Genomic DNA, 11924 nt, shown 5'->3' with positions numbered 1-11924 from the left:
TGTCTGGCTTAGCTAGGCTACACACTTAGGCACCACGGTCACCTTACCTGACAAGAGTTTTGGCTCACCTTGTTGCAAGGTATGGTTCTTGGCGTGTACGTTCTTCAGAAGACCGACTGGTGCACTCTGAAACCCTGCAAAGCAAAGAGATTTAATCAATAGGACTTCTTTCTCGTCTGGGAGGCAGGTGAACCACTGGCTTGAAACGACTCTCTCTGCAACGCGCTTCTATGGCTCACCTTGTCTAGCTTACTACGGTATAATGATGAACAGTTCTCATCTCTACCTACTACAATCACTGGTTCAGGCTTGGGAGATATAAAAGTTTCAGGCTTGGCAGCCATCTCGACTTCAGATTTGACTGAGGTCATTGCTATAGGCCCTACATATTCCAAGGGATCCCTGGTCAATCCTCCATGCACACTGTTTTTTTCCCAGTTGATGCTCCATTATTACCAACAACAGCCTTACTGGACAGCTGAACTCGGGCCCTTCCGCGTCCTTTTGGCGGAAGATGACGACGAGCGTTCCCCACAGACTGGATTTGTCTCGAGGAGGTATTACATGTTACACTGTACAGGATTTATGTCGACGACGTTTCACTGGGTGGCTGCGACATACACCCGGCGTTCACGTCCACACTGGCAATAGCTTATACAGATGAGTGTGTGTCACGGTGGCTCTGCGCACTCACAGCGATTTCGGAAAACTTGGGTCTGGAGACTGGGGTGCTACCTGTGGATGATCTGAATGAGGCATCCAGGGCAGCAGCTTCTTCACGATCACGCTCTCTTTTATAAATGCTACCTTCTTCCTATCTTTCTGTACGGGGCCACTGCTTTGCATTTCTTGCTTAGTAAATCTGCTGTACAGGCACTAGAAATACATCATAAACGTGTGTTGAAAATTATTTTTTGTAAACCCTCTCTTTTCCCCTCTACTGATCTATATAGCTTGACCTCCACCAGCCCCATCCCTATCCTGTCGCCAAGACAGTCATGCTATCTGGTCCATCGTATTTTAACTGAACAGTGTCCCTGAACATCTTAGCAAGTTATTGGTTTACTTTCGCACGGGACACTCGCAATGGCATAGTACTTCCCAGAGCTTTGTCAACTATGCTTACCAAATCTCCTATTTTCTCTGCATACTCGTATTGGCTCAAGCTGCCCATGCAAATGAAAGCAATATCCAATATTAGACAGTTCATAGACCATGTTAAATGTCATGCCACCTTGTAGGCAGGCTCGCCTCTTTTGCTAGCTTATCTCGCCGCTCCCAACCACGGTCAACACAGTGATAAAATTTCACCCCGCTGATGCATTCTTTTCTTTCTTTCTTTTTCATTCGCTGGTAGCAGAGCGCTAACACAGAAACAGCTTGGTAATCAACACATAGCGAGCAATAGACATGCATCAATAGTCACAGGTGACAGTAAACAGACCTGGATAAATAGTCTGGAATTTGATTCCATTGGCACATTAGTGGTAACCAATTATGCCGTTCAGACAAATCTGGAAACTAGCATGCCCCTGATGGCGTGGTCTGCTGGCTAGAGTACAGCAGTATGGTTGCTTGTAAAATTTTAATGACATTACTTTAGGCGTGGAAGACACTTACTATATGCAGTCTGCTTGGTCCTCAGTACCTTCAGTGGCAGTTTTTCTAGTTTTCATCTCTTCTCGCTCCACATACACCGATATAACGACATGGACCCAGACAATAGAGGCAGGAGCACAAAGAGTGATGGTAGTAGGCCGCAGCCAGATGTGAACCGGAATGCAGAAGACAACTAGGAGCAGCAACAGGGGGACAGACCCCAGGAGGAAAGATAGAGTGCATTCAACTGACATAAATAAAGCCAGGACACGCACCACTTGGGACCGTCAGATTAATTTCTCTGGACCGAGCCAGCCGGGAAAAAACCCTCGCGCCGACGGACGTACGAATGAGGGAAAAAACCGGGTGTATAATCCCAAGTGGCAACATGGCAGCATGAAAACAGGCACAACATATCTACAGCCAATAAAGAAATGGAAGAAGATGGGCAGACATGAAGGGTGGGAGGGTGGAGACACTGGTGAGGCACAAAATTCTGACTGAAGGAGTCAGGCAAAAAGAACAGCAACAAACAGAGAACACATCAGATTCCATATTCGCAAAAAAAATAATTTTGTTGCGCGAGAAATCATTTCTCGCCTCACTCGCTCCGCTCGGCCGGCGAGAAATTATAACATCACTGCTTAGCGTATGATTCTGATTCAGGCTGGCCGGACACATCTGTTCTTCATCTTTGATTGTGCCCCGGTGGTTCGGTGGGAGTCCTGTTCGGCTGACTCACCACTTGCACATGTCCAGAAAACAGTGTGGATTGATCCTTTTTCAAGGTTTCGTTCTTGGCGTGTACCTCAGTGACAAGGCCGAGTAGCGCACCCTGTAACCCTGCAAAGCGATTGGATTCAGGCTTGTTTCGTGCCTGGAGGGACCGCGACTCACTCGTTGGAAACGATGCAGTCTGCAACGAATCACTATCACTATGCCTCATCTTCTGCTTGTATCCAGGTTGTTCGGTGGGAGTCAACGTCATTCGTCCATATGCGGTAGTATGCGGCCCTGTTGATGCTCCAACATTTCCAGCACCAGCCATGTTTGGAGACTGTGCTCGGACTCTTCCGCGTCCTTTTGGCGGGAGACGACGAGCATTCCCCACAGACTGGAGTTGTCTTGAGGATATGCTAGAAGATTGACTTGATGCCTGTGACCCAGTTGATGCTCCTACATTACCAACGACAGCCATGTGGGAAGACAGTGGCCGAATCCTGGCTCGTCCTTTAGGCGGAAGAGGACCACCAGAGCTCCCGGCAGACTGGATTTGTCCACAGGACATACCAGATGTTTGACTGGATGGCGGGGACATTATTCCGGGCTTGCTATGACTTCGAGCACACCCAGCGCCGCAAGAAACATTGGTTCTGGAGGCCTGCGTGCTACGTGGGGAAGAACGGAATGAGGCACCCACGGCAGCAGCTTCTTCACGATCTCGTTGAGCGATATCGAATTTCCGTTGAATCTCTTCGTTCTTCTTTGCCATTTTCTGGAGGATATCATCTGTTTCATTATCATCTGACGCTTGTTTCTACAAAATTCAAGAGAAAACAAAGAGCAAAGGCAGGCAATACAGTGATCCAGTTCAAAATTCATTGCATCACCTTACTACATTCGTTGCGATGACGTCATCTTGAGAGTGATTCTGTTGCCCTCATATCATGATATCAGTCAAAACTATGCAGAACTGTGCAGAAGTAATCATGGATCTATTATACTGTCATTATTATTATTATTATTATTATTATTTATTTTTTTTAAGTGCAAGCCTCTTTTACGGGCAAAAATTAACACAATGTATTAAAATGCAATACAACATACACTGGAGAAGAAATCAGGAAAATAAAATATGAGCTCAAAAATGGAACGAAAAATAGCAAATAGAATCAAAACTCACGATGGAATCAAACTCACGATGGAATCAAACTCATGATGGAAACTACAAAACCCAATGAGTTGGAAAACCAACCACCGAATTAGATATTGGGAATAGAGTCAGACACAACAACGACCGAAATCAGTACACCAAAAATCTGTCCTACAAAAAAACAAAGGAACAAGAAAAACAAGAAAGACGAAGTACAAAGAATCCCCAAAAAAGAGGGGAGAACGGGATGAAAGAGGACCGGAGAGCGGCAAACCCCAGGAGGACTTAGCGTCACGTAGTGGCGGGAATGCGGGCCTCCACAGAAACAGCATCCACATCCGCCGCCAGACCAGGTGCACGGAATGCACGGCGACTCCCACGAACCATCAGGACGGAGTCGCGGACAAGGCTGAAAGCCAGGTCCGTCCGCAGCTTTCCCATCACGAGGGGATAAGGCTGCGAGAGCTTGGTGGAGAGCTTCGTTCCGAGCAGCTTCAGGAACCGGGTGGCCTCCTTCGCCAGGGCACCAGCGGAAGACAGGACGATCGGGGTGAATGACGCGTGCTCAACTTCCCGGATCCGGGCACCGTATGCCGACTGCTTCTGACGCTCGTGCCATTGGAACACCTCAGCCAGCGGGCGAGATCGGTACGACTGTGCGTTGGGATAGAACACCCTTACATCAAAAAATGCATCAGTCTGTACCGACCAAAACCCCCTGGCCTTGATGTCCGGTCTGGCGTCGTCCGCAGTGAGCAGGGCAGGACCATGGTCAAACGTGCGGACCGTCGGTAGAGGTTGCAGCGGTGGCTCCAGCTGCACATCCTCAGACACTTGAGAAAGAAGTTGGCCCAGGTAGTTGCGGACATGGTTGTGCCGGTGGATGGGATAGCCGCCCAACTTGCAGATCATTGCGTGGTCGATGGTGAACGGCTGGCCGCATGGACACTCGGTAGGTGAACCGTGGATGGTGAGGCCATACCGAATGCATAGGGCATCAACGAAGGACCGCCGGTCGAGGGAGTATCCATGCTCGCGAACAGGAAGACAGGTCAGCCATGCACCTGTTCCCTTGGCCTGGAGGTGCTCCAGAAGCATTGGTGGTAGGGCCTCTGGACCAGCTGTCTGCAGGACGGTCTTGGTTGTCACAGACTGGGCTTGCTTGGCAGCAGCCTTGGCGGCGCAAATGGCTGCTGGGTCCACGCTGTAGAGGGAGGACTGGTCCGCGATAAGTTGCTGGAGACTGCTCGTGATGGACAGAGATGCTGTCCGCTGTTGCGGGGCAGCCTCAACTGGATTGAGCACTGCAAGGCCACCATGACGCACAGGCAGAGCAAGAAGGCTGCGTAGAGGGGCAGGGACGACTGGCACACCCAATAGAGCTGGCAACAAGACGGAGCGAAGAGAGGACTCGAGAGGCTCGAAGACGTCTGGTGCACAGCTCGACACGCGCATCAGGAATGTCCAGCGGTGACGGTACCCAAAGACCAGTGCAGCATACACGGCTTGGGGCTCGGCCTCGGCCACGTTCGCCAGCTCACGCATCTCAGATGCCCAAGCCTCCACTCGAGCATTGCAAAATGTTGTCTTGAAGGCTTCCGAGCCCAGAGGAGCACCCAGGTAGGGGCGGCCCTCCGTGGTGATGTGGACATTGGTGTCGGCGAATGCAGCGTTGGCAACATCGAGATGCTCGGGCTTGACAACCAGCCAAGTCTTGGCAGCGTTTGGATAGTAGCCGAATGCTGGGCCAAGTTGACAGATCTGGTCCCACCAGGTGCGAAGGCGCCGCAGCAGGCCAGCGGCTCCCGCGTCATCGGCATACCATAGCTGGATGGTCGAGGCGTCCGGTCGAGCAGCGGACGCACCGACGCCGGCTGGTCTCTCAGGCGATTCGCGGTCATGCACCGTGCCAGCTGGAGAGTCGTCCATAAGGGCGGTGGCGAGGGTAGTGACGAGTGGCGTAATGGCAATAGCGTAGAGGGGCATGGCTAGTGGGCAGCCTTGCGTGGTGCCTTCAGCAGACCAGATGACCGTACCGCTGACGTGGAGAGGTACTGTGCTGCGGTAAAAGTTTTTCGAAATTGTTGCTATTGATGGACATAGTAGGTGGATGTTGTGGAGCATAGCTGCACGGTTCAGGGAGTTGAATGCGTTGGTAGCATCGACCAGGAGTGCTCCCTCTGTGTTGCTGCTGTCAAAGTGGCGACACAGGGCATGTGCAGCGGCCTCCGCCCCACCCTCCTGCCCAGCACAGGTTTGAAGTGCCCCCGCGGCCTCAACAATGTCCTGACGCGTGATGCGGAGGACCACCTTGGCAATGAGGCGACGGAGGGTCTCCCCAATGCCGATCGGGCGCACACCAGGATTCTTATCCAGGGGCACAAGCCTCCCAGCCAGCAGCGGCGCCAAAGCACCCGAGTCGACAGGAGAGGTGGCGAGGCGCTTCGTCAGCATGGCTACAGCGTTGCATAGGCCCGTGGAAGATCTTCCAAATGAACAACACACCCTCCGCCAGGCATCTGCATCCAGCCCAGACACCCCTGCCGCACCAGACAGGGAAAGGGAGGTAGCCCGGACAAATGCAGCATTCACCGGTTCGAACAGCACGGGATGCGTTGGGCGGCACGGACCCTGTAGCAGTACATCGGATGAGGGGCCATCCAAGTCCGGTGATGGGTGTTTGGCTTTCAGAATATCTATGGTGGACTGGCCACCACCGCAGTCAGCCTGCAAGGGAAGGACGCCCCCCCTGCCTGAGGTGTGCAGGCAACGAATTGCTGCTTTCACTTTGCCCGCGAGCATGAGACGGGTAAAGCCTTTCACCGCTGCGTCATCAGACCGCTGGAGAGGACCAGATGGTAGGTGGTCTTGGATCTGCCGACCCTCGTGGAGCAGGGAAGTGATATCACCATCTTTCCATAGTTGGAGTCGACGCTGCAAGCAGCGGACATGATCAGCAGCCTTTGATGTCCGGAAAGGTTTCTGCAGGAGAAGCGGCGGAAACACCATAGCAGCTTTCAGAGCAATGCGTTCCTGAGGTGTGTCAGGGGACAGGAGTTGCAGGAGACGAGCCTGCTCCTCCACGAACGCACAGCCTGCTTTTCCAGATGGTATTGCAAAAATGTTGCGACGCCAGTTGACGACAACTTCTCTCGCGTGCTCCAGGGCTTGCTCAAACTGCGATGATGGGACGGAAGCCCAGGTGAACGGCTGGCAGTTTAGGGCTGGTGCAGCGTCAGGGAGTCGATCAGGTGGCTGAGAGGCGTCCAAGTTCGCAAGCAGGTCAATGTCCTGGGATGAAATGGCAGAGTAGTCCAGGGCGTGCGCATCCCCAGTGCTGTTCGTACCGGAAGGCAGCTGAGAATTCTCTTGGGAGTTTCGAACCTGGGGAGTTTGAGTGCCTGAGCCAGAAGCCGCAGCGGGGCATGAGGATGAAACAGACGTCTCCGCGGCAGCACCGCTGGGTTGTGAGGACGTGGTAGAAGGGTTTCCGCGATCATCGTGGCAGGAAGAGGAGGCCGATATTTGAGATACTCCTTGAACATTCGAATTTCGAGTTCTTGAATTTCGAGTATTCACGGCGGAGGGTACTGGGCACGATGAAGAGAAAGCCAGATGAGAGGCGGCAGCAGCGCTGCCGGCCGTCTGTGACGACGCTGAGCGACAGGAGTTACGACACGTTCCATGGCGATTGGCGGAGCAGTTAGTACATTGACGTCCAGCCTTGGCGCATTTGCAGCCTGAACAGGTCGAGGTCTTTCCGCACGTGCAGCATGGCGGCATAGCTATAATAATTATTATCGTGCTCGGGTCGCCGCAGCCAGCGCCGACGGGGAGGACACCCCCGAGGAGGGCAGCGACCCCTCTGGCGTCGACTCTCCACGTCCCGAGGAGGGCAGTGACCCTCCTGGCGTCGACTCTCCACGTCCCGATGGCGATGGCGACGGAGACGGAGACGAGACGGAGACGGACTTATTATTATTATTATTATTATTATTATTATTATGTATTACAACATCTCAAGACTCGGCGGAAACACCGGACAATGTTACGAGAGTGGGTGATTGCCAACCACGGCGATAAATAGAAATAAGGGGAGGGAAAAAGAAAGAGTAGTAAAACGAACAGCAACAACAACTCCGTAAAGAAAGATAATGTCAAAAAAAAACAGTGAAAAACACAGAGACGCAAACGACATGTGGATAATGAGCTATGTATGTCGTAGTAAATAAGGGGCGGCACGGATCTTAAACAGGCGGAGTGAGGTCAGGTCCTTAACTTCTCTGGGTAGAGTGAGCCAAACAGAATAAGCAATAAAGAGAGGGGAGCGCCCAAGAGTGGATGAGTTACACTTAGGGAGTAAGAGCGAGTTTCTAGTTCTTAGAGAAGAGAACCAATTAAAACACATGAGATGAGGTGGGCACAACTCAAGCTTAATAGAATGGACAAGAGAAGCCAGGTGTGCACTGCGTCCATGTGATAACGGGGTTGTGTGAGCGATTTTATAAAGGGCGGATGATGACAGCATGCGGGGTTGACGGAGGAGAATTTTAAGGATTTTCTTGTGATGTATTTCAAGCTTTGCAGCAGCGGAAGAGGATAACCCAACCCAAGACGTATCTGCATAATCAAATATTGGGTGAAGGTAGGCTAAATAAAAAAAGAAGCTTGCAAGAAAGTGGGAGGTAGGAGCAGTGGGGGGAGAGAATTCCTAAGGATTTCCTTGATTTTTTACAGATATGTGAGGTACCCAAGAGAGTGCAGAGTCAATCACAATGCCAAGGTGTTTGTGAGAAGACACTATGTCAATTGGATTTGGAAAGTTGGCATGGATGAGGGTTGTGAACTCCGGCTGGGGCGGGAAGAGCATGATCTTTGTTTTTGATAGATTTGGGGACAACCTCCAGGACGACATCCAGGAAAGAACTTCCTGAATGCCAGGACGCAAGTTGTTTTTCAGGCCAGTGAGGGAAGCTGATGAGGTGAGAAGGGTCGTGTCGTCAGCAAACAGAGACGTTCCAGGGAAGACTGCAGGTAAGTCGTTTACGTAAATTATAAATAGTAGGGGACCAAGAATTGATCCTTGAGGAACGCCTGACAATACTGGCTCTGCAGCCGAGGATATGCCAAGCACAGTTACGTACTGATAACGCCCAGAGAGATAAGATTTCAGCCAGGAGAGTGGTTGTTTGCGTACCCTGAATGCATGCTCGAGCTTTGCCAAAAGTCCTCGATGCCAGACGGTATCAAAAGCATTGGCCAAGTCAAAGAAGCAAATGCCAGCAAGCGCTCTGTTATCCCTATGCTGGCACGCCTGCTGCACGATGCGGGTCAGTTGAAGGGAGGTGGAGTCGCCTTTACGAAACCCAGATGGTATCCCGACGGTTCACCGAAAACGCGTTCACAGAACGACCATTCACAGAACGACGTTTCACCGAAAGACATTTCACAGAGTGTAAGATTTAGCGACTGTTCATTTCGCCGAAAATCAGGTTCACAGAAAACAGGTTCATCGAGAGCATGTTCACCGAATATCGGTTCACAGAATAGCAGTTCTGCCGAATAGCAGCTTCACCGAAAAAAGGTCGCTGATGACATCGATATATATCGCATTCGAATCCTCTAAAGAATTGCAGTTTCACCACATAGGTATCCCGACATATCACCGAAAGACAGTTCACTGAGCGACAGTTCACCGAGCGACAGCTCACCGAACGACAGCTCACCGAATACCCAGTTCACAGAATGCCCATTTCACCGAATGCACAACTCACAGAATGACAGTTCACCGAGCAGCCAATTCGCCGAACAGACATTTCACCGAAAGAAAGAAAAAACAATGAAGGACAGAGAGAATTTTGGATTTTAAATATATTTCAAGGATTCCCCAGAGGCCACTAAGCCTATCGAGGAGGTCTCCATTTGTCTACAGAGGTGAGCAGATCAATGAAGAACAATAGACAAGCAGCGAAAATGTTGCAATCACTCCACAACGTTGAAGAATTTTGAATTTTTGACAATAGAAGGCCGGTTGATATACAGTCAGACCTCGCTACCACAGAGCTTTTATCGGATTTCATTGACCATGTAATGTTTACACGTTTGTGTAATGTTTACTAGGGTTGAAACGATTATACCAAAAAGCGATGGATCTAGCTAATCATTACGGTTTTGATTGTCTCATATTTTATATATATATGTGTGTATATGCGTTTTCGGTGAACGGTCGCAGATCCGATTGTGCGGGACTCAGAAATGGCGAAACATGTCTGTATAAGTGGTCATAAAAGATGCGTTCACATACTTTGGACACGCAGGGAAGAAGAGAGATAGGGCGGTAGTTTGCAGGTTCGTGGCGGGAACCTTTCTTGAATACAGGTATGACTTTCGCTGTTTTCCATGCGGAAGGGAATATGCCCGTGGTAAATGACATGTTGAAAATATGGCACAAAGGGAATGCTATGGATGGTGCCAGGGCCTTGAGGACCCGGTTGGGGATGCCGTCAGGACCAGACGCCTTGCAAGTCGGAAGCTTCTTCAGATGACGCCGGACAGTGGCAGTTGTGGTGATGACGGACGTGAAACAAGCTGAGGGCTCCGAGGGGGTGAGAATAGGGGGAATAGAGAGCAAAGGTTCATCTGGCCGAGTCACAGAGGCAAACTGGGCGGTTAATGCCGTAGCTTTGGCCAAATGGTCAGCCGCCTGCTGAGTCCCTGTTGTGAGTGACGGAATTTCCCGTCATACGTTTCGAATTCTTGCTTGTCTCACAAACTGGTGAAGCGATGGACGGTGTCTACCCTGCAAAGTAGTTTGCACTGAGCGGATATAAGCTCTGTACTTTGTCCGTGTCAGGGTTTTCACTATATTTCGCTGCTGTCATGTACATGCATTTGCATAATTATAACGCATGTTTGCATGTGTATTGATGCGAAATTACACTGTACAAGAATTTAGTGTACATTGTACTGTTGAGACAGCGAAATGGAATAATAAAAAGCAAAGCAAACAAGAGTGTGTGTGTGTGTGTGTGTGTGTGCTTGTGTGTGTGTGCGTGTCTATGGTGTATACATACCAGTGCTGCATACGCATATTGCACATAGTGCATCATGGGTCACATAACAAAACCAAATTTCGGCGTAGAGAGGAGAATACGTGCTGGCAATTACACTATAGTCATTTCTAGACTTGGACTTCTCTTCAGCAAGGTTATAAAACTTCCCCAGCCATTCTTTGAAAAGGAAATACATAATTGAGGGTTAGAAAACTTGTTTTTTCGAGGATGCTTAGTTAGAACGGGCCGCTTACCTTGGGGCACTTAGCGTTCTTCGACAATATATTCCTCAGACCTGCAACGCCGCGCTCCTATGATTGAACCATGAAAACAAACAATACGCAAAGACATCATCAGAATCAACTACATGCGCTTGTGTATGCTCATTCTGAATGCCGTTATACCAGTTGCTAGCGGTTGATATACGGATCTACAGTTGCAAGTCGCCAATGTCGCTGTTCAGTCATCCGGCGAGTTGGTTCTCCAACACTGAAACAGTACCCTGATTCACTTGCACTGTAAAATTTGCAGGCCTACTTCCAGTGTAAATGTGGAAAGGGGGCATCGTGAACGTTGCCGTTATATAGCATTACGACTCGTGAGTGTCGAATGAAATTTGAATACTCAATAAAAGCAGTCGCTGAGAACTGTGGTTGAAGAAATGAAATTTACTCACCTGAAGGCGGGGACGGTCACTCTCACTTTTGCGCGGTGGTCTCTGCGATACGTCCATTTCGAAATACCTGGTGCTGACAGAGGGTCTGCTAAACAACTTTCTCAAAAGCAAAGTGCACGTAGATCAGCTCTGTACACACTGTAGATCTACAACAAAACTAGTCTCATGAAACTACAGGTCAGAACTGTAAACAGCTAGTATTGAATCAACACCAAACGGAACCGATTTCTTCTTCACTACTGACTTGTGTAACGTAACTGCGAGCAGGCTAGCATCCGCGTTCACCTTTATACCAGGTTTTAGGCGTGGGTAAACAACATGAAAGGGCTTCACGATCCGCGACGCTTAGAATCTGCGCGTACATGTACGTGCAAGGAATGGAAAGGAGCCAGATCACCGTATCCCACTGGGCCTCGCCATTGTTGTTTGTCCATTGTGCTCTGCGTTGCCACGCGTATCCTATGACCCATTGACGTCACACTATAAAATTAACAGCCCCGTTATTATTATTATTATTACAATGACATGTAAGCGTGGACTGTGCTGACTGCTGAGCTCCCACGTACGTGCACAGTATGGTCACTCATGTCTAGTGGCTGAGTCACGTAGATCTACGTGAGTTTGAGTGTGTTATGCAATCTATGTCAGCTCACGCTGCACTTCACCCTCTCAGAAAACAGATCCATCATGACTGCATGATGCATGTAATGCGAAGTGTGTGTAG

At 50.0% G+C, this 11924-nt stretch overlaps 1 protein-coding gene across 1 annotated transcript; it reads right to left on the bottom strand.

The window, feature by feature from the left end:
* Nucleotides 1-1780: 1780 nt before the first annotated feature.
* Nucleotides 1781-11396, bottom strand: LOC135812708 (uncharacterized). The gene is made up of 3 exons (XM_065325975.1): nucleotides 11201-11396; nucleotides 10779-10835; nucleotides 1781-3136 (listed from the first exon to the last, which is right to left on the bottom strand). The coding sequence occupies exons 1-3, from the start codon at nucleotides 11255-11257 to the stop codon at nucleotides 2288-2290; spliced, it is 963 nt and encodes a 320-aa protein (XP_065182047.1). The 5' UTR covers nucleotides 11258-11396; the 3' UTR covers nucleotides 1781-2287.
* Between the last annotated feature and the right edge of the window lie 528 nt (nucleotides 11397-11924).

This window comes from Sycon ciliatum, chromosome 3 (assembly GCF_964019385.1).
Source record: "Sycon ciliatum chromosome 3, ocSycCili1.1, whole genome shotgun sequence".
NCBI lineage: Eukaryota > Metazoa > Porifera > Calcarea > Leucosolenida > Sycettidae > Sycon > Sycon ciliatum.
This window is presented reverse-complemented; position numbering and strand designations above follow the sequence as displayed.

Bases quoted from the DNA above. Each gene is read 5' to 3' on its own strand.
- LOC135812708 (XM_065325975.1), bottom strand. From the start codon at position 11,257: ATGGACGTATCGCAGAGACCACCGCGCAAAAGTGAGAGTGACCGTCCC. The intron at 10,836-11,200 runs GTGAGTAAATTT...GTTCAATCATAG, and splicing joins GTGACCGTCCCCGCCTTCAG to GAGCGCGGCGTTGCAGGTCT. The intron at 3,137-10,778 runs GTAAGCGGCCCG...TGAATTTTGTAG, and splicing joins AGAACGCTAAGTGCCCCAAG to AAACAAGCGTCAGATGATAA.